A 24,869-nucleotide genomic window follows, 5' to 3' on the forward strand; every position below is an offset into this window, starting at 1 on the left:
GAGGGGTGGGGTGGGGTGGGGGAAGTTGCCTTTAAAATGCAAACAGACCTTGTAAACCCCTGCTTGGGAAATTTAATGGGGCTGGAATGAGGGGAGCGGCCTTGCAGGCTAGGGAAGGGCCAGCCTCCAGTCGTGTTCGCTGCTGATGGTGGCCTTGTAGGGGACCCTGGGCACTGGCAGAGGAAGAGAGGTTAGCACAACCTAAAGTAGAGGGAAGGCCTGCTAGGAGCTGGGAGAGAACAGGGCTTCCCAAGAGGTAGATTCGGAAGTTCTAGGATGGGAGGTAGGGGATGGGGAAGACCACACAGGAAGCCTCAGGGAGAGCTGGGCAGTACCTCCTGGCTGGAGAAGGGTGGGCTTGCGGGGTGGAGGGGGGCGGGGGAGAATGGTACATGTGGAGGTGTGGGTAGGGGGGTGAGGTGTGTGGCTGGGGGTAGAGAGGTGTGAGTATGTGTGTGGGTGGGGGGAGAGGGGTATGGGTTGGGAAGGGGTGTGGGTAGTGAGTGAGGGGTACATATGGGCATGTGGGTGAAGGGAGAGGGGTGTGTGTGGGGATGTGGGTGAGAGGAGAGGGGATGGCTCCAGCCTGATGGCTGAGAATGGCCCTTCCCAAGAAGACCAGAGCTGGGAGCGGCCTTCCAGCTCTTCTCCAGTTCACCCATTACATAGATGGGAAACCAAGGCTTAGGCGGGTCTATGGCTTGCTCGCCTAAGGCCCGAATGAACTGGTAGCTGACAGGTTAGAACTCAGGGCAGTGTTCTTTTCACACCATCTTCCAGTGAGGGCAGGCAAGACTTCAGGCTCCAGAAAGGGGAAGGGCTATCAATACAGAGGAAGGAAGGAGATCCTGGTAGAAGATTCTGGGAGGCAGATTACAGGGAAGTATGCCACCTTTCAGGCCGGAAGAGGGACAGGTGACTTTTGCAACATCCTGAGCAGCGTGGGACAGGGACTAGGGTGGAATGAGGAGAAGGGGGTTTGGCAGAGACCTGGTGTAGGTGGAGGCAAGGGATTGGACTTGATGACCTCTGGTTCAATAAACTCCAGATGTCATCATTCTCATCATCACTATGGGTTTGGGTCAAAACTGCTTGGGCTTAAATCACATTCTGCCATTTATTATATTGGTGGTTTAGTCACTCAGTCGCGTCTGACTCTTGCGACCGCATGGGGTGTGGCCTGCCAGGCTCCTCTGTCCCTGGGGATTCTCCCGGCAAGAATCCTGGAGTGGGTTGCCATTTCCTTCTCCAGTGGATCCTCCCGACTTAGGAATTGAACCTGGGTCTCCTGCATTGCAGGCAGATTCTTTACCAACTGAGCTATAAGGGAAGCCCTCGTAGGAGGGAATTTATTACACTGGACCCTGGGATGGACTTTATCTCCTAATCCACAGTTCTGTATCCATCAAGAGGGTCCAAAATGGTACTCATAAGTGTTACTGTCAAGACTAAATGAGGTGGTGGATGGCAAAGCTTCTAAATATTGTAGGCCTGATGTATGCCAGGCACTATTTTAGGTACTGGGGATCATGGTGAACAAGTGAGTTTCTTTCTTCTTGGACCTCCTGTTCCAGCAGCCTGGTCCTTAGAACATTTTAGGTACTCAACGAGAGGCTGATAGGAGTGTTAGCCTCCTCATAAAGGACATTGGTACTTCACAGGCTACAAAGTATATTCATGTCCAGTGTGTCTCTAATTTTGTGAGTGGGGTATTTTGTCGTTCAGTCTCTAAGTCGTGTCTGACTCTTTGCAACCCCATGGACTGTGGCACGCCAGGCTCCCCTGTCCTTCACTATCTCTTGGAGTTTGCTCAAATTCATGTCCATTGAGTCGGTGATGCCATCTCATCATCTCATCCTCAGTCACCCTCTTCTCTTCCTGCCCTCAATCTGTCCCAGCATCCAGGTCTTTTCCAATGAGTCAGCTCTTCGCATCAGGTGGCCAAAGTATTGGAACTTCAACTTCAGCCTCAGTCCTTCCAATGAATATTCAGGATTGATTTCCTTTCGGATTGACAGGTTTAATCTCCTTGCAGTCCAAAGGACTTTTAAGAGTCTTCTCCAGCACTACCGTTCGAAAGTAACAATTTTTTGGTGCTTAGCCTTCTTTGTGGTCCAATACCTTACACCTCCTGGAAAAACCATAGCTTTGACTATACAGATGGGCCTTTGTGGGCAAGTGACGTCTCTGCTTTTTAATACACTAAGTTTGTCATGGCTTTCCTTCCAAGGTGCAAGCGTCTTTTAATTTCATGGCTGCAGTCACTGTCCACAGTGATTTTGGAGTCCAAGAAGAGAAAATCTATCATTTTTTCCACTTTCCCCCCTTCTACTTGCCATGAAGTGATAGGACTGGATGTCATGATCTTAGGTTTTTGAATGTTGAGTTTTAAACCAGCTTTTCCTTTCTCCTCTTTCACCCCCATCAAGAAACCCTCTAGTTCCTTTTCACTTTCTGCCGTTAGAGTGGTATCATCTGCATATCTCAGGTTGTTGATATTTCTCCTGGCAATCTTGAGGGGCATATTACAATTGAGGAAACCAAGGATCGATGCCAAGAGAAGTGACTTGCCCTAAATCATGCAGCTAATTAGTGGCAGAAGGGACCTGCCACCCAGATCTGCCTGACCACCAAGCTTCTATTTCTTGATGCAGAAGACAGAAGTGGTGTGTGTGCATTTGTGCGCAGATAGGAGTGGGGTGAACTAGGGAAAGGATACGTCTGATCTTGGTATTCATGGATCATCCAATCTGAATGCTGTGGAGGAGGGGACCTCTCTCCTGGGGCATATGCAGGCCTCCCCCCACCTCCTAGTCAACCTGGGGTCCCCTATTTCTGCATGGCTCCTGTAGGCACTCAGCACAGTATCTGGTGATCCAGTGAATGAATGAGTGCGTGTCATTCTCCCTTTCCCGCCCCCTCCTCTTTCTCTATTTCTGCTTCCCTCCTCCTGGCGGTCTCCCTGCATCCTCGGCCTGCTCCAAGCCAAGCTCAACTTGCTCCCTGGCAAGACTCGACTGGGGAGAGGTGAAGGCTGAGACGCCTTCCAGGAAATGGAGTTATGAAAATGAGCCCCTGGCTGGCTCCAGGGTCACAGACTCAGGAAGAGGGTCTGCTTTGCTGGGGCTCAGAGCCCCAGTCTGGCCAGGACTAGAGGATTATGCAGACGGGGAACATGGCTGGGGAAGGGACCTGTATGGACGAGTGCTATGGATTAAATTATGTCCCCACAGTTGAAGCCCTGACACCAATGTGACTGTATTTGGAGACAGGACTCTTAGGAGGTAATTGAGGAAATTAACTGGGGCCAAAGGGTGGGCTCCTAATCTGACAGGATTGGTAGTCTTATAAGAAGAGGAAAATGCACTAAGGCTAAATGTGCACACAGCAGGAAGGTGGCTGTCTGCAAGCCAAGAAGAGAGCCCTCACCAGAACCCGACCATGCTGGAACCCTGATCTCACACCTCCAGGCTCCAGAACTGTGCGAGAATAAATGTCTTATGCTCAAACTACCCAGTCTATGGTATTTTCTTATGATAGTCTGAGCAGACTAACACCGCAGGGAAGCCCTCCCCTCCCACCTCAGTCCTCTTTCCCACGTAGTCCTTTCAAGCTCAGAGAGAATCCAGGCCCCAGGCCCAGATCAAGTAGGCGCCTGTCCCAGCCTGTCTCAGGCATGACAGCCCCATTCCCTTTCCTGGCCTGAACTCCAAGTCTTCACAGCTTCCTCTTCCCAACGCATTCCTGCCCAACCCTCAGATCCTTTTTCCTTTTCCTACAAATCTGGTCAGTTACTCCCTGGCTGAAAAGCCTCTGCTGTCTTCCCGTTACCTACAGGAGGAGTCCAAGCAGGTTGCTGTGTGCAGCTGTGCATCATGCAACTTGCACAGCTGTAAGTGGTCCTGAGTTCAAACTCATCCATTCATTCAAGAAGTATTCATTCCTCGGTATTTTCATCTTAGCACCCAAGGCTCTTAATGATCTGGGTCCTGCCTTTTTCCTTTGCTTCCTTTCTCACCTACTACCTTGGGTACCGTATATTTTAGCCACATTAAACATGGTACTTTCATACCTATGTGCTTTATTAAACATGGTACTTTTTATACCTATGTGCTTCACGCAAAATTCATCCATCTGCTTGTCTGAGAGTGTGCAGTAAGTGGAATGGGCACAGGTTTGGAATCTTGTTTCTCTGCCATTTACTACCTGGGTGTATGTGGGCAAGTTAACCTTCTGAGCCTCAGTTTTCTAATCTGTAAAATGGGATTAAACATATATCACGTGCTTCACATTGCACTTAGCACATAGAACACCCCCCCACCCCAGCAAAAGTTGGGTTCCCTTCTTTGCTGTTAAGCTACTTATCCTTGAAGACCTAACTCAATTGTTTCCACTTTGGTAACATTGCCCTCATTCTCCCCAGAGGGAAAGTTTATCTTTCCTATTTGTACCCTTCCTGCCAGCCTTGTGTGACACTTATAAGCTCCATTATAACAGTATTATATTTATCTGCTTTCCTGGATCACATGAGCAAAGCATGCAGCCAGGAGACATTGCTGCATGAGTTCAAGGTACTGACTTCTAGGCTGGGGGCCTTTAGCAACCCCCACCCCCACCCCAAGCCCTGCTCTGGTTCTAAGCTCTCAGCCTATTGGATGGCATGAGAGTTAAGGACAGGAGTAGAAGGTGGCAGATAGTGGGGTGGGAGTAGGGTGGTTGAGGATGAAGATAAAAGAGCAGAGGTGAGCTGCTTGAGCCTCCTGGGGGAGATGAGTATGGGGGAGGTGGCTGGTCAGATGAGATAGGGCTGAGGGTGTTTCAGCCCTCTGGGGAGCTTGCTCGGTAGTCAGAGTGGAGGCACGGGTCAGGGGACTTGGGAATCTGGGTTTTGAGAAACGGTCAGTGGCACAGGGGGTGAGGCTGCCATCCTCCTTTCCCATCAACTCCAGCAGCAGGTGGGCTTTGCTGTGGGTGAGACAGAGGGGAGTGGGGATTAAATGGGACAAAAGTAAGAGGGAGGGCTTTTCTGTAAAGGGGGAGAGGACAGGTTTGGATGTGGGTGGGTGGAGAAGGCATTGAAATGGAGCAGGACCCTGGGGCCTTCCCAGAACAGGCCTTCTTCCCTAATCTCTGCTTTAGCTCTTCTCTGAAGTACCTAGATAACAGTATTTGATGTACCCTTCCTAAGTTTACAGATGTGGGAGCCCCCCACCAGACGGAAGATGTTAACTACTTGATGACTATGAGCACACAGTGCCAGACCTCCTGGAGCCTAAAGACTGATAAAGTTGACCTTTGTGACATCACCCTGTTCCCTCACCATCAGCCAATCAGAGACTTTTGCATGAACTGATTACATACCCTGACCTTCTTGGCTCATCCAGCTTTTAAAAATGCTTTGCTGAGACCCTTCAGGGCACTCTGGGCTTTTTAGAGCATGAGGCACCCATCTCCTTGCACGGCCCTGCAGTAAATCCCTTCTTTGCTCCAAACTTTAATGTTTTCATTTGTTTGGCCTCACCGGGCGTCTGGCACAGAAACCTCTGCTGACAGTATGAAGAGGAGAAAGGTGAGGATGGAGAGAGACACTGGGAGGGGGCAGTGAGGGATAGTGTATGTGTGTAGAGAGAACAAGGAGAAAGTGATGGGGTGGGATGGAACATTGAGAGATATGACACTGGGGGAGGCTTAAGACCCAGGACTGCAAGGCCTGGAACCTGCTGCAGAGGAAACTCCTGGATATCCTCGCCTGGGTATAAAGACCCCTCCCTTCCGGATTCCTGCCTTGGTGGTTGTTCCTCCTCCTTTCTGCACTTGCTGGGCTGGCGGCTCTGCCCATCAGCAAAAGTCAAGTGCTCTATTAAATCCTCCTGGAGGAAAGATAAGCTACATAAATGCAGTAGAGGTCATTACCTTCCGTAGACTCAGTCTGTGGCCAGGGAAGGGGCTGAGAGGAGGCCTTCTGGAACCGCAGTTGGGCAGTGGAAGGGGCGGCAGGGGCTCCTCAATGGTGGGTGGTTCAAGTGCATTGGGAGGTCTCTTCACTTCCTCCAGGCAGCTTTTGCCACTGGTCACATAGCCTGAGCAGAACCAGCAGCTCGCCCCTTTCCAAGGCTCTGCAGGAAAGGGGTGCCCCTGCAGCCCCTCTTGTACCACTTGCTATGGCCTGCCCATCTTGAATCCCTAGCTGCAGCAAGCCTGGAGAGGGCTGGGAGTGGAGCGTTACCCCAGGACTGGAGACAGAACCAGGATGAATGATGGGCCATTGTTCAGGTCGCCAGGGTTGGGCTGGCAGCTTGGGGCTCATCTGGATTCACGGACTCTTCCAGACTTGAGCTGTCCCTGTTTCACCTGCCTCTCCCCACCCTTTGGGAGCCCGAGTGAGACCCTGGAAGCTGGCAGGGATGTCACACGTACTCACCTCAGGCCCTGGCATGCACAAGAGAGCCCGGGCCTCCTATCTTTCTGCCACAGTGGCAGGAAAGAGGTTGGGAAGAAGGAAAACGGGTGTGTTGGACACATGGGGGACACAGAAGAGTTTAAGCAAAGGTTTAAACCTTTGAAGTGGGAGCTGGTGGAGGCTGTGCTGCCATGGCCAGGGGCTGCGAGGGGGGTGTGGCACACGTGGCTATCTCTCAGACCAGCTGCCACCGGCCCAGCCAGGTCCCCTTTTTTGTTCAGGTTTCCATCTCTGAGTGGACAGCCCTGAATGTCTCAGGACCAATTTTTGTGCAAAGACAGACACTTTATTTTCCATGAGGGGAGCTACAAGGCATCCACAGATATATGGGGGAGAGGGGCTCTCTGTTACCTTGAGAACTTGGGCACTGTGACCTTGAGAACCTTGTCCAGATTCTGTAGTCTCCAGGGTGGGGCAGTGCCTGACCACAGGCTGGGTGGGCTAGTCTCGGCCAGTTCTGCCAGCCCAGGACCGCTTCAGTCTGGTTTGGTTTCCTGGGTTGAAATAATAACCCTTCAGGCCCAACTTTGGCCAAAGATAATGATTCTCTGGCAGGGCCCCCAGCTGGGCGGGGTCAGGCACTGGTCTTTCATAGAGCAAAAGTGGGCTTCTTCCTTGAGCCTCGTCTTGCATTCTCATAGTGTGGTTTCCTTAGGTCCCTAGGTCTGCCAGACAAACAGTTCCAACTTCTTGGGGGTCTTGGGGGAGGTGGGGCAGGAAAGACCGCCCACTTCCCCAAGCCTCTTGGAGGTAGCTGCCCATTTGCATTCTTGACTCTTTGCTGCCCTCATGTGGCTATGAGGCTAGTTGCCGCCCCAGCAGTGTACAGGGCAGTGTGTGCGTGCGTGCGTGCGTGTGTGTGTGTGTGTGTGTGTGTGTAGGACTAGCAAGGCTGGGGCTGAGGCAGAACCAGAGAGCTGGCCCTTGTGTCCATTCTAGTGAGCAGGGGTGCTCACTGTCCCCACCTCCGGGTCTGGATGACACAAGTAGCTCTAGGGCAGCCGTGACACACTTGCTTATGAGAAGCTGAAAGAAGAGATGGAACTGATGCTCATTTTCAATGGAGGGGACTAGACATCAAGATCTTAAGGACAGCTGAATCATCTGTTTTGACCATGAAGGCAAGTTCCCACATGCTTACCTGCCGAACAACCATGGCCACGTTGGCCTGTAGAATCCAGGACAGGCGGATCTAGCTCTGTCCTGGGAATAGCAGCTCAAGAAGCTGTCAAGGAAATGGGGAAAGGAACAGATGAGGGAAAGAGAGTCAGTCCATCCCTCCTTTGGTCCTTGTGCATGCGTGCTTGTGTGCTAACTCGCTTCAGTCGTGTCTGATTCTTTGCGACCCTATGGACTGTAGCCCACCAGGCTCCTCTGTCCATGGGATTCTCCAGGCAAGGATACTGGAGTGGATTGCCATGCCTTCCTTCAGGGGGTCTTCCTGAACCAGGAATCGAACCTGCGTCTCCTGCATCTTCTACACTGTAGGTGGATTCTTTCCTGTTGAACCACTGGGGAGGCCCCTTTGGTCCTCAATCCTTGCCAACCACCTGCTTTCAGGCCAGCCTCTGGCCATGGCCCCTGGGTCCCTACCCAGCACCTACTGTTTGCCGTGAAACGAGGGTCACAGGTCTGTAGCTCAAGCTGCTGTGTTGGTAGTGTCCAGACTGACAGAGTCAGGAGTCTTCAGAGGTTATTTTCATGTGGGGGTCTCAGATGTGGGTCTGCTTCAGAATCATAGGGAGCTTGTTAAGATACCCACAGATGTCCGAGACAGCTGATCCTGTCTGTTGCCTCCTTTTGTTTTTTTAAAGTATCCTTCTAAAACATTTATTTGTCTTTGGCTGCACTGGGTCTTCATTGCTGTGCAGGGGCTTTCTCTAGTTGTGGCAAGCAGGGGTTACTCTCTAGTTTCAGTGTGTGGGCTTCTCACTGTGACGGCCTCTTGTTGTAGAGCACAGGCTCTAAAGCGTGGGCTCAGTAGGTGTGGAGCACTGGTTTAGTTTCTCCGTGGCATGTGAAATCTTCTCCGACCAGGGCTCGAACCCCTGTCCCCTGCATTGGCAGGCAGATTCTTCACCACTGGACCACCAGGGAAGTCCTGCTCCTTTAAGGCTGAAGAGACTGAACCCCGGGAGGGAAGCAGGTCTGGCTGAAGGTTGCTGCTGAAGGTCATAGTGAGTTCAAGGGTTTCAACCTGGTACCGTTCTCCTCCAGTCCAGTGGATTGGTCCATCAGTGTGGTAAAAGGCTTCTTGCTCAGGGCAGACGGGGGATCCTGAGCAAGCCCCTTGGGATGTCTGGGAAGGCACACAGGAAGCTCCCTCCCCTACATCCTTTCTGGGTCCTGCAGCAGAGCACCCACCAGACTGATGACCTGTGAGGCCGGCTGGAGCGTGTCATACTCCGCAAAGAGGTGGCACACATTCTCCTGGGACTCAGTCTGGCTCTTGGCCACAAACCCAAAGATCCTGATGGGAGAGGAGAGCCGGGGTGAGGAGAGCCCAGGGAGGCACGAGACTGGGAGCTGGGGAACTCAGCCCTTCCCCAGCCCAGCACCTCCTTCCTGCCCTTCGCCAACCCAGCACCTTGTCATGATGGGAGCTCTCCTAGCGGGAGGACGTGCCTCCTCCGTCAGACTGGGAGATCCCTGAGTTTAAGATCTGGGTTTCTCTCCTTTGGAATGAGGGCCCCTGAGGACAGGACTTGTGTATTCCCCAGCAGACTGGAGGGTCCCTCCAGACTAAAGCCTGTGCCTCCCCGAGAAGATGGGGCTCCCAGGCTCCTGTCCACCCCATTCAGACTGGTGGCTCCCAGAGGGCCAGGGCCTGTGCTCTCAGCAAACCCATGGGCTCTTAAGGTCAGCATGGGGCCTCCCTCCTTCCCTGACTCCCTCCCTGTGTTGGGTCCGGGCCCTGCCCCAGGGAGACCTCTCATAGTGACTGACTGAGTGGACAGGAAGGCCTTACCGAGAGGGCTTGCAATATTTCTGCCACCTGTGGGAGAGGAACAAAGATAGTCCTGGGTACCGATTCTCCGCTCCATTTCACAGAACTCTGGCTGAGCCCCGAGGGGTGGGAGGAGCCGATAATGGCTAGCTGTGTTTCCTCTATCCCCACCATGCTCCCTCCCTTCATTCTGTTGCTCCTCACCCCTTGAGGTTCAGAGGCTCTGTCTGGGACCCCAGTCCCAGAGTCAGCGGGCAGCTAGACCCTGGCTGGCCTTTTCAGTCTGGCCCAGACTTGAACTTACTTCCGTTGCTCGGGATCCATGCCACAGAATCGGAGGGTGGCAAGGGGGTAATGGCGCCGGAAAAATACCCTGGGAGGAGGCAGGGAGGGAAGGGGAGCTGATGAGAGCCCGTCCCAGTGTCTTGGCCCACCTCCATCGTCTCCAGCTTCCTGTCCTCCAAGAGCCTCCTAGTTCCATGACCCCTGACAGCCTGCTGTGACTTTTTCACTGCTGGCCCTGGACACGTGTTTGTATTTCTCTCCTTTCATGAAGGTCATCTGCCTTGTGTCCTATGTATTGGGGTTTTCTACCAACCCACCCAATCGCCCACTGTGTCATTTGATGATTGGAGGGTAGAAATTGCTGGAGGAGGACATGGCAACCCACTCCAGTATTCTTGTCTGGAGAACCCCACAGGAAGAAGAGCCTGGTGGGCTACAGTCCATGGGGTCACAAAAAGTCGGACATAACTGAAGCGACTAAGCACGCAATTACTGCTGGTCATCTCTTATTCCTCCAGCCCAGGGCCAGGATCTTGCTGGACTGAATCCCTGAGCCTGGGATGGAGCGATCTCACTGGTCCCCCAGAGTCTGGCCTACAGGAGATGCTCCATCAATGGATACAGATTTAATCAGTGCCCTATGACTGTTGTTAATTCCAAATCCATCAGTCACGATGAAGTGGGGCTTCAGAAAGTAGTCATTGCACTGAGGCCCAGAGAAGGCAGAGAACTTGTCTGGAGTCACTCAGCACATCACTGACCTCATTGGGTGCAGGAGCCTGAACTCCAGCTCTACCACTGCTCCACAGCCACCTCAGCCATCCCCTCCAGCTCACCCTGCCCAGCCCCGCAGCCCCAGGACAAGGGAAGTCCCTTACTTCCTCTGGACGTCAGTCAGGGTGATGCCCTGCTCGGTGACTTTGAAGTGGACCACGGTGGGCGTAGGGAGAACATCCCTCTCCAAGGTGGCCGAGATGGCCTTCTCCACAGCCAGGGCTCCGCTCAGGGTCTCCACACTCACAGAGCTCAGGTACAGGGCATGGCAACCTGGGGTGGGGGGCGGGTGCAGATACTGCTTTGGGGCCCTGCCAGAATCCACTGGGTGAGTGGAGGTCACCCTGCTCTCCCTCTGCCTAGAACTGGGGAATAGGAATGCCATCCTGTTTGGGGAATCTAGCAGGCTTCCTCTTTGAGCCATCAGGCGGGTGGGTAGGGACTGTGTGGGTGACTGAAATTTGGGGCTAACCCCAGAGGACTTTGGGGTCATCTCTTGTTTACATTGCTCTGGCCTCTGGCCCTCCAGCAGGAGGCAAGGACGGGATGTTGCCCTGTGTGTATAGGGGTGTCCAGGCAAACCTTCCTTCTGTCCCATGGCTGGTGCTGCCTCCACCCCTACCCCCGACCCCCAACCGCAGGGCCCTGGCTCCTTGCTGAGAGAAGAGGGAGGAGACAGGAATGGGGAGGGGCCTTTGTGCTTGGGGCACGGAATAGGAGCTGTCAGTCACCCAGGTGCTGACCCGTGCCTGGCCCTTGGATGTGATGAAAAGTGACCCTTCCCATATAGACCGCCCCCAGGACTCAGACCTGACACTCCACGGAGGATGCCCTCTCCAGGGCCAGGCCCTTCAGACCCAGAGAGAACCTAGTTTATCCATGTGTGCTCCCTGTATGTGGGATGGGCTCTAAGCCTCACCACGCCCGCCCCTCCTCTCCTGCCCCTCTTCCTCCTGGCCTGCTGCCCTCAGCCTCTCATCTCCTGGTTTACAGGCAGAGGGAAGAATGTGGCACCTTGTTAAAGATGGAGAAATAAAGCAGCAATGGGAAACACGTGTGGACCTGCATGTGCCTGCACAGGGCTGGGAGGTGCCCTGGGGCGGGGCACAGCCAAGCCTTCCCCCCACCCTGCCCCCCAACTCACCGGCAGATTTCTTCAGACAGGAGGCCTGGCCATCTGCAGAGGGGTCGGAGGCCCCGTCTCCACCTCCCAATTCTGAGCCAAAGCAAAGGAACAGGCCCCCAGGGGTGGGGTGCAGTCAGTGGACCCCCGTCCTAGGAACAGGCCTCATTCAGCCCTTCAAACGGGTCCCACCTCCGCCCCCACCTTCAGGAAGTGACTTGGCTGAGAAACCAGGTGTGATTCCTGTAATTAGGCAATCGGAGCTGCCCTAGGCTCCCCCAAAGCCTAGCTGGCAAGCTTTTTGATCCCTCCTTCCCCCTCCCGCCTCCGGCCCCTGGACTGCAGCAGTGACCTGGCCTCAGAGGCCCCTGGCCTCAGAGGCCCCTGACCTCCTGCTTCTTTCGGACCCTGCCCCAAAGCCAGGCTTTTTTTTTTTTTTTTGCAGAAAGCAGGGAGGCTCTCGCCATCACCACACCCGCGGCTCCCTTGGCCTTGACTCCTCTCCCTGAACCCCCCCAGCTCTCCTGCACACCCTGAGATGTGGGGGCACCTGGTGTTGTGCTGGGCTGTAAGCTCTGGAGAGGGCTCCCTGACTTGGGCTGGAGGTTTGACTCTGTGCCCTTGAGGAAGTTACTTAATGCCTCGAATCTTCCTTTTCTTTCTTTCTCCCCAAATTTCACCCATTGATCATTTGTTCTCATAATCCTTTCCTTGGGGTTCATGAAACAGCTGTCTGTACCTTTGTGCTCTGTTAGCTCCCTGAACACTTTGGAACAAGACAGTAAGGGAGACTTGGGTTCAGATTCGACCCTTCCTTTTCTTATCTGTGAAATGGGGACAGCAACAGCAGTGACTACTTCACAGGGTTGGAGTGAGATGTGAATGGAGGAGGGGACGCCCAGTAAATGTTGGAAAGTGAAGTCACTCAGTCGTGTCCGACTCTTTGCGACCCCATGGACTGTAGCCTACCAGTAAATGTTGGACCTGGAAGTAAAAACCAAACCTGGCCGAATGGGCAGATTTATGCTTCTTTTCTCCTCTCCAAAACAGAGCTGCTATTTCTCAAACATCAACTCAGTACCAGGCGTTGTGCCAAAAGCCTTGCCTGAGCTTTTTCATTTCACCCCCTACTCAGCCTAGAAGTAGGTGTGATGCTAACTGTGCCCATTTCATAGATGAGGAAACAGAGGCTCAGTGAGGTTGACCTTCTCAGATGCTCATAGCTAGGAGGTGGAGATGTGGACAGACTCCAGAGCACGCACTTTTCACTGGGACACTAACATGATCCCTAAGTAAGGTGAGAGGTGACCCCTGAGAATGAACAGGTGTGGAGCCCCAGCCCACCTTTCTGCGGGATGACGAGTTTGCAGGGCAGGGCCAGGGCCATGATGGAGTGCTGGCACACGAAGGCAGAGAGGCTCCCTGTGAGGAAACAAGCCGTGCATCAGGAGCCTTCCCCAGGCCACCTACCCTGCCTGGAAGGGGCCTGAGGGCTGGAGAGGCTCAGCTCACCGAAGTAGGGTTCCTCATCTGCTCCCTTGAGATGCACCCCTTTGGCGGAAGACTCGATGAGGAAGTGGCGAATGAGGTCACTGCTGTCCTCGCCTAGTCAGAGAAAGCATGTGGATGGAAGTGCAACCTGTTTCCTGACCCGCCTCTTCCAGTCCATCCAGAGGTTAACTTGTCCATCCCCCTGCCTCTGGGTGGGACTGCAGGTAGGTATCCTATCCTCGAGGTCTCCTATGAAGGAGGTGCCGACTACGTTTTTGCTCAAAGCCTTGTGTCCAGTAGGACACAACTGAGTGACTTAGTATGCACACGTGCAATTCTTTTTTCAGGAGACCTTGCTTTTGGTTTCAATAACTCTTGGGCTGGGTTTCCCGCTCCCCCTTCTTACTCCCTCCCAGGTGCTATCATTCTCCATCATATGGTCCCTGCTGGCGCCAGGCTGGCCTTGGGAGGGGGCACCACGCCCCTGGCCTCTTCTCCACCAGCCCACAGCTTCCTGCTTTCTTGGGACTCCTTGGCAGGTCTTCCTTGATAACTAACGCTGCCCAGAGGTCACTTTCTTATTTGAACAGAGAGGTGTGGTGTAGAGAATGTGGACTTGGGGTTTTTATCCTCTTTCTCTATTACTTGCTGGTTCAGGGGTCATTAACTCCCTCTGGGAGTTGTCAGTTCCCTTATCCATTCCTTGTGTAAGAGCTACAATCCTGGGCCTTCGATGAAGGGCTGTGGCCCAGGAACCCTGTAATGCAATGGTCTGTTCCTGTCTCTGTCCTCAGTGAGGTTTCACTGGTGCCTTGCACAGTGTCTGGGGTAGGGTGCTCCATCCACGTGTGCTGAGTGCAAGACCACAGGGGCTAAGCTAGCACACACGCCATTGTTGTGTAGTCCCTCAGTTGTTTCCAACTCTTTGCGACACCATGGGCTGTAGCCCACTAGGCTCCTCTGTCCGTGGAATTTTTCAGGCAAGAATACTGGGAGTGGGTTGCCATTTCCTTTTCCAGGGGATCTTCCCAGGGATTGAACACAGGTCTCCACGTCTCCTGCATTGCAGGTGGATTCTTTACCACTGAGCCACTGGGGAAGCTCATAAAGCCCAGTATTTACTTAATAAAAATAAATTGAATTCATGGAGGAAAAAAAGTCAAACTTTATAAACTTGATATAAAATGTTACTAGTTACTTCTTATTTGAGAAAACCAGACCAAACCAAAAGGGTCTCATTTTCACACGTTATTACTACATTACATTCCTTTGTGAGAAAGCCGGTCTGGACAGAGGTGGATACCAGAAGAGCGCAGGCTGGAGGGGGTCTGGGACCTTCCTCTTCTTCCCACCGGAGGGTAGAGCAAGGAGTCTGGGGACTTGGGGAGCCTCAGTGCCGGGACACCAAGGTCCATCCTCCCAGGAGTCATTATGGGAATGGCCCAAGGTTACCCCCAAGTGAGCGGCAGAGCTGGGACTGGAACCCACCACACCCAGGTGCCTCTAAGAGGCCTTGATGGAATACACAGACAGCCTACCTGGTCGGCTCTGGGCAGGTGTGGGGGCCTCCTGCACCTTCAGGGCAAGGCCGAAGGAGCCCCGGTATGAAGAACTGTCCCGCACGATGAAAGCCCCCGGCTCCTCCTTCCTCAGCAGCTCGATGGCTGGAACAATCCTTGAGTCAGAGAGAGTCACCACCCCACCGGGATACCCTCCCTGCCTCAGCCCAATTGGGTCCTCATAGAGCAGATGGTACAGAATTGCCTTTGGTTCCCAGGAAGTCCTTTCTGTTGTCTAACCTCCACCATTCCTGCTACAGTCTTTATTTGCTTGGGTCATGGGGTTTGCAGCACACCCCCTTCCCTGGACTTGCAATTTGCCATTCTGTTCCCTCCTCTACATGAACCCAGGGCCCCATCTGCCCGATGTGGGGTGCCGGGATCCAGACCTGATTCCTGGGTCACTCAGTCCCTGAATCAGGGCTTCATTTTACCTTGCTCTCGGGAGATGCTTGGCTTAAACCAGTATTTAGATGTGTCCATCACAAACTTCATGGTGGGCTGCATGTCCCTGGCAGGACCTGGAGACAGACAGGGAAGGAGAACCCTGTAGGCCGGATAGAGGGGAACTGAGAGACCCTCCCCTTTCTCTGCCCAGCGGTCCCATTCAACCCATCCTCCCCTATCCCTACTCCGTTGTATCTCCAGCTCCCTAAAGGGGCAAAGTCCATCAGAAGAATCCCAGGGCTTTGTGCCATCTAGGAATCTACCCTTGTATCCTTGGTAACAGATCACAAACAAATAGATTAAAAATTCAATGAGAAACAGTTTCTCAAATTGAATATTACGCAGTAGAGACAGAAACGGAATAAATAAAAGACTCTGAGATGCATCATTTGCTTGACTTTACATTTTTCTTCCCCTTTAATAATCCTATGAGTTTCTTGGTGGTGGTGGGGATATTCAGTTTGCAAAAGAAAATGAAGAAAAGGAGAAAGGAAAGGAAGACAGCAGATCTGGGCAGAAGAGCATCCAGGAGTCCGGAGATGGAGTCGGATTCTGATCTGAGATGGCTCTTTCCCTCCTGAAACCCAGAGGTAACTGAGTGAACCAGAAATCCTGTGAGGGTCTGTAATGCTCCAACAACTCGGAAATGAAACTGAATCTTGTCTTGAGAATAATTGGTGGAATTTGCTAAGATCCCAGGGATAATGTGTGATTATCTGGGAATCACCAACCCTGGATGGGGATATCACCAGGCCAAATAAATGTGCTCTTTGAGATGTGAAAATTCCACCCACCCCATTTCCCTGGGTCCCTAATGGTTGGATGACATCACCGACTCAATGGACATGAGTTAGAGCAAACTCTGGGAGACGGTGAAGGACAAGGAAGCCTGGCTGCAATTCATGGGGTCACAAAGAGGTGGACTCGACATAGTGACTGAACAACAACAAAGGCAGAGAGCAGTGGTTCTCGGTTTCAGCATCTTGAAAAGGTGTGTTACTGCCAGTTGAGAATAACTCATCGTAAAAAATGTACTGATATCTGCAAACGATTTGTCCTAGGAAAATGTTCAAAGGCATGCTTGTCACCTCATTTTCTCTTGTTCTCATTGACATGGCTTCATGGGTGGGAGCGAGCAGCGGGCTAGAGTGAGCATTTCACACCCCCCAGGAGTACCTTGATGTCTGTGGCCATGTGAGGGCTGAGAGCCCGGGAAGGAGATGACTGAGCCATAGGCAAGCAGGCCTCCTGTCCTTGGGGCTCAGTGGGGGGCTCTGCTCCTGGGAGAGAGAGACCCCAGGGTGCTAAGGATTAGCCTGTGTTTACTGCTCTGGGCTCTGGTTGGCTTTGTTCTTTTTGGATGCCTGTAGTTCATGACTACAGGGAGGAGGGTGGTTGCTGTTTTGTGGTTTTTAGCTGTCTGAGTTGGAATGCATTGTCTCCGTTACCCTGTCCTGCCCCGTCTGTGTTCGTCATCCGCCAACGTCAGAGTTAGGACTGACTCTCCCTCTCCTGGGTTAGTCACCCAGCCTGCTGCTTCCATATCCTGAGGGTCTCCTGGCTCTGTCTGCCCTCCTCCACCCTCTGCCTCACCCTGGACCACTTTGTGATGAAAACCCAAACAGAACCAAATAAAAACTGCTCTCCCTGCCAGGCCAGGCCCTGCAATTCATCTGCCGCGCAGCTGCCAGAGTGATGGATTGAGCATGTGCCTCTGAGTCCATCACTCTCCGGTTTGAGAGTCTCAGAGGGTATATCAGTCCTGGGTGTTCTTTGGAAGGACTGATGCTAAAGCTGAAACTCCAATACTTTGGCCACCTCATGCGAAGAGTTGACTCATTGTAAAAGACTGATGCTGGGAGGGATTGGGGGCAGGAGGAGAAGGGGATGACAGAGGATGAGATGGCTGGATGGCATTACTGACTCGATGGACAAGAGTTTGAGTGAACCCCAGGAGTTGGTGATGGACAGGGAGGCCTGGTGTGCTGCAATTCATGGGGTTGCAAAGGGTCGGACATGACTGAGTGACTGAACTGAACTGAGGGTCTCCTGGTCCCTAAAGGGTAAAGTTTACTCTTCAGCTTGGTGTTCATGGTCTTTCCCAATCTGGCCCCAGATTACTCCCAATGACCTCACCCTGCACAGCCCAACATCCAAGTCATTTCCTAAACATGCCATGTGCTTCTACATCTTCATACCTCTGACCTGGCTGTTCCCTCTGCTGGGGCAGCCCTTCCTCTGCTGCTCTGGCCATGAACTTTTGATCCACTTTTTGGCCTCCCCACTTCTCCAGGTAAAAAGGCTCACTCCTTCCTCTGTAGCCTCACAAGACTCAGAACATCTCTTTACTTGTGTGTTTATCCTACTCTGCAGTAACCCTTTGGGTTTTCCCCCTCTCTTTCTAGACTGTGTTCCTACTATGTGGCACAGTGCTTGGCACACAGTAGGTACTTAATCAGTGTATTGACCCACTCTTGAAGAAATGCATTGGTGCTTTGCCTGTTCTCCATTAGCCAAACCTTACAAAGCGTGAGGTATTGACTGGTTTACAACTTACCCTCCGGGGATGCGGTGGGAGGGGCTTCTGGCAGGGTCTGGCTGTGGCTCCTGGTGGCTGGACAGGGCATGCTGGAAGAAGTAGCCCCAGGGCGGACAAAGTCCTGGGGTCCTGGGGTCCTCTGGGATGGGGGAGATCCTGGCTCTGGGAAACCGTTGATCAGCACAATGGGTATGTCTGTCATGGAGTTAGTGATGGATGGTGGGCAACTGCTGGCATGTTCCTTGGCCAGTGGTGGGGAGCGGGTTGCTCTGGGCTGGCCCATGCTTGGGGTGGCGTTGCTGGGGACCTGGAGGTCACTGGCTCTCATATACAGGGACACTGGACCAAGGTTGTGGAGGCTGGAGGAAGAGCTGCTGGGGCTTTCCAAGGATCTAGAAGATGACTGATGGCTGGAGATGCTGGAGTGGAGGAGGGACTGGCTGCTGTGAGGGGAGAGAGCAGCAGGAAGGCAGAGTGTTAGGAGGTGGGAGTGGACTGTCTGGGGCCAGAGCTGGGCTCTGGAATTTAGTGATGTAGGTGCCCATGGCTTTGGTCAGAGAACTGTATACTTCACCCATCCGCCCCCAACCCCGTCCCCAGAGCCCATCTGAGCCCTAAGGGATGCTGATGGATATAGGAGTGTACCTGCAATGTAGGGTCTGTGGTCAATTAAAGTAGCCAATGGGCTGCCCCCTGCAAGGGACTCTGTTCCCTCTGCCTTCCAAGCCATCCAACTGAGTTGTCATACCAGCCATCCTCCCTACCCCCCATCCCCAAGCATTCCCAAGAGTCCGGCACACAGGCTGGACCTGGGCTGGACTATGTCCATGACTGATGCAGAGGGAATTCTCCAGCTGGAGGAAGAGAAAGAGGCCAGTTCTGCAGCCAGCCAGGCTTCTCCCTGAGCTCAGAGGCCCATGCCAACGCATGGCTGTGGAATCCCAGTCTCCTTGCCAGGGACTGCCTGGGCACAGTGGCTTTGGAGCTGGTATGGGGACAGAGGTCCTGTGGTTTGGTTTTCCAGGGCAAGATGGGTGAGTGTGTGACTCTACTCAGAAGCCTGCAGAGAACTGGGCTGGGGCGATTGTGAATAATGCCCCGCCAGATTTGCTTCCTTCCTGCTAGGTTTTGCCAGGAACAAAGATGAAGGAAGCTTTTCCCAGACCCTCGATTCTGTTTATATTCTGTGTTTTAGGTTTTTTCTTTTTTTTTTTTTAAATCTTCCTACAGATGGGCTGTAGGAGGGCTGGACAGGATACAGGTGAGCCTCATTAATGCAGTAGTTCTTTTCCCAGGAGGTAAATAGAAGTCAAGATTTTCCTATATTGAATGATATTCTAAATGCTTGAGGAAAGCTTGAGAGCCAAATGGCATAAAAGAGAACATTCATTTTTATTTTTGGTACAGTCCCAGATTTTGCTCAGAAAGAGCGGGATGTCTGATTTAGGGTGTGTGTGTGTGTGTGTGTGTGTGTGTGTGTGTGTGTGTGTGATGAAGGCAACATCAGAAGCTGTAGTGGGAGTTACCTACCTTCCGAATACATAGCTGACATCAGACGCTGGGCTGCCTGACAGCATGGAGACTCTGCTGCTCAGCTGTGGGCCCTGGCCCCCCAGCCCCTTCTCCAAGCTTGGGGAAGCCACCAGTGGGGAGCCCAAGCCGTGGGGGCCTGAGGCCTTGCTCCCCATGCCAGGAATGGAGATGCTGGGAGATGTTGGGGGGTGAGAGGAGGGAACTGCCGAGGGGGGAGCGGGGTGCTGGTGCCCCCTGCCCTGGCTCCCAGAGAAGATGAGGCTCTCGCTGCTGCTTCGAGTCTCTCGGGGGAGGTCTCTGGAAAGGAGGAGGCCGCCAGTGCGTGGGGAGCCGAAGGGTGGGGTGACAGATGGGCTGCAGCAGCTCCGCGGGCCATCGTGGCACCTTGACCTGGTGGAGGTCACCTCGATGTACTTTATATCTTTGGGGAGAGAAGCAGAGCTTTGGTGAAACCAGGGAGCTTAGACTCACAGAACAAGGATGCTGGAAGAGTCCTCAAGACCATCTGGTCTCTTCTTTCTTAGAGAGTGCTGTGCTGTGCTTAGTCATTCAGTCGTGTCTGACTCTTTGTGACCCCATGAACTGTAGCCTACCAGAGGAGCCTAGTGGGCTACAGTCCATGGGAACTTCTCCAGGCAAGAATACTGGAGTGGGTTGCTGTGTCCAGGTGTCCCGCATTGCAGGCAGATTCTTTACAGTCTGAGGTACCAGGTAAGCCCATATATATGTGGGCTTCCTAGATGGTGCTTGTGGTGAAGAACCTTCCCGCCAATGCAGGAGACATTAAGAGACGTGGGTTCAATCCCTGGGTTGGGAAGATCCCCTGGAGGAGGGCACAGCAACCCACTCCAGTATTCTTGCCTGGGGGATCCAATGGACAGAGAAGGCTGGCAGGCTACAGTCCTTGGGGTCACAAAGAGTGGGACATGACTGAAGCGACTTAGCACGCATATATTAAAAAAATTTGGCTGTGCCCCAAGGCATGTAGGATCTTAGTGCCCCAACCAGGGATCAAGCCCATGTAACCTGCAGTGGAAGTGTGGAGTCTTAACCACTGGACCACCACCCTTTCTTATACAGATGAGGAAACTGAGGCCCAGGGAGATGTTTGTTGGAATCAGGATCAGCCTCCAGCTTCACCTTCAGGGACCAGTTTCAATGTCACCCTCTGTGACAACTGCCCGTGGGTGGAGAGACAGTGACACGGACATGGGCTTTGGAGTCAGACAGACCTGGGTTTCAAATCTGGCTCTGCCCCTTGCTCTCTGAGAGCTTGGCGAAGTGACTTGACCACCTAGAGCCTCAGTTTCCAGGCCTGTAGAATTGGGTGGCTATACCCAGCCTCTTGGTGTTACAGTAAGGATGAACTGAGATGAAGGTAGGTGGCACAGCACAGCGTCTGGCACATAGTAAGCCTTTTAAAGCTGAGAGATCCTCTCCTTTGTGTGTGTTCCACTCCCCAGCTGGAATGACTGCACTGGTCACATCTTGAGATGCCTCTATTACTCAGGCTGGTGAAAGCGGTTTCTGTCTGTGCCTGCAACGGAGGCAGGGATTCTCAAGCTTGGTTGCATGCTAGAATTACCAGATGAGCTTCGAAAAGTCCTAAAACTCAGGCTCCATCTGGTGCCAATTAGATCAGAACCTCCAGGGGTGCGCCCAGGCCTCAGGGTGTCCGCTTAGCTCCCTAGGTGTTTTCACCGTGTACTGGACTGCACCACTGTGGTCCCTGGCCCTGCAGCACCCCTTCACCAGGGAGCTGGGAGATTGTGCAGAATCTCCGGCTCCACCCTAGGCCTACCGAATCAGAATCTGCATTTTAGCAAAATCCCAGGGGAGCTGTGTGCACCTTGGAGTTTGACAAGTCAGCGTTAGGGTTCACTTGCGTGCCAGAACTCCCTGGGGGCAGGGCTTGCCTGCCTTACTGAGCTGTAGACTCTTAGCACCCGAGGCTGCTGACTCACTCTGATGCTCTTTCATTCCCTAGTGGGGGCACCTAGGACTCTTGTTCCTCCCTGGAGTGGGGTGCCCTCTGGTTCTGCCCATGGGGGGATGGGTACCTCTCCTCCTGACTTTGGGGAGGGGAGCTGTTCTTGGTGCTGTTCTGGGAAAGGAAATGAACGAAGGGGGTCATTGAGCTGCTCCCTTCTAGAGGGTCGTGAGTCCTGCCTCTGGCTTCCCAGGATGAAGACTAGGGCAGAGTCATGGGAAACTGTACACTTAACTCCCATCTGCCAGCCTCCCACCCCCCTGGGCTCTGGTGCATGCACTATCCCCCCTCACCACCCCCGAAGTCCCTGCCTGCCCTAGCCCGCTCTGGGGTAGGACCTTCTGGCTCAGGACCTTCTGGCCCTGCTCATGGTTACTGCCTCTGTCTGAGCCTGCTTGGGCTGGGTAGGGGTGGAGGATTGCATCAGATGGAGAGGGGAGGCTGGCAGGTCGACCTGGGCATGCTGTCCCAGGGGGTGGAGGAACAGGCCTGGCTTTGTCGACAAACAAACCTAGGTGTGAGTCTAGGCTTTGCCACTTTCCCGCCAAGAATCATCAGGTAATTTTCCTAACTGCTCTGAGCCTCAGTTTCCTCATCTGTAAAGTGAGGATCTATGGTCCATGGTGGGCTTCAAAGAGCGTCTCCTGCCCGCCTGCTTTTGGGGAACAGTATTGGCCAGTTGACTAATACTCTGGCTAAGGTGAGGGTCCCACTGATGAGGGCAAGAGAATATTTGGTACAATGTATTGTGGGCTCTGAAAGGGAAGTTTTGGACTGGGGTAGATTCTTCTGCAAGGTTGGCAAGCACGACTTTTTTTTTTTTTTTTAAATAGGTCTTTATAGTATTTATGGGCTTCCCTGGTGGCTCAGATGGTAAAGAATCTGCCTGCAATGAAGAAAACCCAGGTTCGATCCCTGGGTTAGGAAGATCCCCTGGAGAAGGGAACGGGTACCCACTCCAATATTCTTGCCTGGAGAATTCCATGGACAGAGGAGCCTGGTGGGCTACAGTCCATGGGGTCACAAAGAGTTGGAGACAGCTGAGTGACTAACACTTTCACTTTCACAGTGTTTATGCTCATAATCCTTTCAAACCTCAAGACTGCCCTTATGCCCAGTGCCAGCAGGCCCTGCTTTTACAGTGCATGAAACTGAGGCTCAGAGAAATGTAAGGGTAGAGCTAAGATTTATGGCCCCTTTTAAAACAAAGGCTGGTATTTACTGAGCATTGTGGGCTAGCACTGCCACAGGCATATTCCCTGTGTTAGCTCATTTAACTCGCATGACAACTTGACTGAGGTAGGAAACGTTCTTAATTCCACGTCAGATGAGAAGTCAAGGCTCACAAAGGTTGAGGAGGGACTCCCCTGGTGGCCCAGTAGCTAAGATTCCACGCTCACAATGCAGGGCCCTAGATCCCACAGGCCACAGTTAAAGATCCCATATGCCGCAGTGGAGATCGAAGGTCCAGCGTGCTGCAACTAAGAGCAGCCAAACAAATACATGAATAATGTTACAGAAAGGGTTGAGGAAACTGATCCCTGCTCCTGCACTCTGTCTGCAGGGAGCTCTTCCACGGAGACAGGCTCCTCAGGACCCTTTGCCAAGGCCTTACCCGTAAGTAGGAGCTCAGCGGCTTTGGGGAGGGTCTCCCGGCCTGGTGAAGAGAGACCAAAGGCCTAGCTGAGGGACTGAGAAAGAGCAAGCAGACTCGGGCAGGAAGGGAGGGAGGGAGGAGTCCTGGAGCTGTGAGTCACTCCCGCTGCTGTAGCCTGGCCTCGAGGTGGATGTGGCTGGGGTGGCGGGGCCCCCACCCCATCACCTGCGTGCACTTGCTGTTTACAGGCCCGTGGGGCAAGTCTGAGCAGTGCTGGGTGGATGCAGGCGCCGGCATCAGGCCGGGTGGGTGGAGGGGGGCCTGTGTGGGTGGGGGGCGGACAGACGTTTATTAGACACCCTTCACTCAGGATTGGCAAACTGCCTTGCCTGGCAGAAATTCTGGAAAATAAAATGGAGGTCTGTTCCAAGGATGGGGAGGGGTGGCAGAGGAGGGGATACGGTGTTTGCTTCTAGAAGCTGTGTTCCCTGGGGGTGGTGGATACATGCCTGCTCCCCGCTACCATGTCGCCCCTGGCCCGCCTCTGGTTAATCTGAAGGAAGGTCAGCAAGACGCAGAGGCAGAGAAACTGGAGGGGGTGGTGGTGGTGTAAACTCAGTGAAGCCCTGGAGGGCAGAAAACTTGCTCCGAGGAAGAAAGAAAAGTTAGAATATGGACTTTGGAGCCCAGAGGCCTGGGCTTTGAGCTGACCTACCACTCACTAGCTGTGTGACTGTGGCCATCATTTCCTCCCCCTGAGCCTCAGTGTTCTCATCTGTAAATAAGGTTTCCACTATTTTCTTCCCAGGGTAGATGCTGGGATCATGCTTACAAAAATCCCTCTATACATTTTTAAGGGAGGGATCGATATAGGATAGCCAATGGTTAACTTTTGATTCTGCCAAGTTGGGACAAAGAGAAGCTGTGAATGTCTGCTAGCATCACAATTACAGAACATCTTCCACTCAACACGCCAAAAGTAGGACGAGTGAGAGTGCAAACAGAGGGGCCCTGCACACTGGGCACATTTGGCTGGGTGAAAACTCACTGAGGGGCTGTGGGCCGGGGAGAGCTTTGTCACCAGGAGCAGTGGTCTGAGGGGAGGGTTTGGGGAGAGAGATGCAGTCACCACAGTGACAGGCAGGCTCTCATTATTCTTGTTATGGCAGAGAACTTCCAACAGGGAGCTGACCCTCTGGATACCCTAGGAGGTAGTGAGCTCCCAGGCATCACTGGTGTTCAGGCAGAGGAAAGAGGAGAGGATTTTTAGAAATTCCATCAAGGGGAGCTAGGTGGCTTCATCAGGACCCTGGGACCACTGCTGCCGTCTGGCGCCCCCTGCTGCCAAGAGTCTGGTGATCACATCCTCACAAGAGCAGGTTGTGCCTAGGGCATCTGAAAGGCCTGACTACTGCCCATCCGTCCCTTGGAGGAAGGGCCCTGTTGTCAACACCCCAACCCCATACATGTGCACGCTACCCAGAAACTGCTCTCACCCTAGTTGGCCTTGACTGCATAGAAGCCCTGCCTTGGGGCATGAGCATTAAAGTCCCGGGCTTGCTCCTGCCAGTGATAATTAGGCCCAAGCTATCTTTTCTGCAGAGACATGCCCACGACTGGCCTTAAGAAGCAAAAGACTGTTGAGGGATGGAGGTGGTTCATTTAACGGGCCTGGCAGGCAATGCTCCGGGGGCAGGAGCACAAGGCTGGCTAGAGCCCAGGAACCCAGGTGCCAGAGGACCTGGGTGCTGGGCTCACCTCCACCCCAGGGTCTGACACTGTCCTGGAGCTGGTCCTAAATGCAACTCCAACATTGACTATAAACAGCCACCACCGATCATGACCTATAGTGTCCCAGGATTTGTGATAAACACCCATCAGATGTTATTCCTTTTAATCCTTGCAATACCCTTTGAGGTGAAAACTCATCTCTGTTTTACAGAAGAAGAATCTGAGACACAAAGAAGTGTAAGCAGCTTGTGTAAGGTTTGCACGACTCCAGTGATTAGGCTACACTGGCTTCTCACTCAAGTCCATCAACCAAATCTTTTCATTTGTAAAATGAGGATAAAATATTCGTCTCATGGAGGTGGATTGGAGGGATCAAATTATTATCATCAAAGG

The 24,869-nt window shown here is 53.0% G+C and overlaps 1 protein-coding gene and 1 long non-coding RNA gene across 2 annotated transcripts in view; one reads left to right on the plus strand and one right to left on the minus strand.

The window, feature by feature from the left end:
- LOC133232381 (uncharacterized) lies at positions 1-10,624 on the plus strand. The gene is made up of 3 exons (XR_009731379.1): positions 1-4,742; positions 5,189-5,569; positions 10,502-10,624. It is a non-coding gene; the product is annotated as an uncharacterized LOC133232381 (long non-coding RNA).
- The window catches only part of TNS4 (tensin 4), a 23,041-nt gene continuing 5,393 nt past the window's right edge, over positions 7,222-24,869 (minus strand). Inside the window, exons 3-13 of the mRNA XM_061391731.1 lie at positions 19,156-19,579; positions 17,644-18,068; positions 15,074-15,160; positions 14,619-14,744; positions 13,102-13,194; positions 12,934-13,011; positions 11,611-11,682; positions 10,571-10,739; positions 9,712-9,780; positions 9,429-9,455; positions 7,222-8,930 (exon numbers count right to left, since the gene is read on the minus strand). Coding sequence (XP_061247715.1) covers positions 8,789-8,930; positions 9,429-9,455; positions 9,712-9,780; positions 10,571-10,739; positions 11,611-11,682; positions 12,934-13,011; positions 13,102-13,194; positions 14,619-14,744; positions 15,074-15,160; positions 17,644-18,068; positions 19,156-19,579 — 1,712 coding nt within the window. The 3' untranslated portion in view covers positions 7,222-8,788. The remainder of the gene's footprint in view (positions 8,931-9,428; positions 9,456-9,711; positions 9,781-10,570; positions 10,740-11,610; positions 11,683-12,933; positions 13,012-13,101; positions 13,195-14,618; positions 14,745-15,073; positions 15,161-17,643; positions 18,069-19,155; positions 19,580-24,869) is intronic.

This window comes from Bos javanicus, chromosome 19 (genome assembly GCF_032452875.1).
Source record: "Bos javanicus breed banteng chromosome 19, ARS-OSU_banteng_1.0, whole genome shotgun sequence".
Lineage (NCBI taxonomy): Eukaryota > Metazoa > Chordata > Mammalia > Artiodactyla > Bovidae > Bos > Bos javanicus.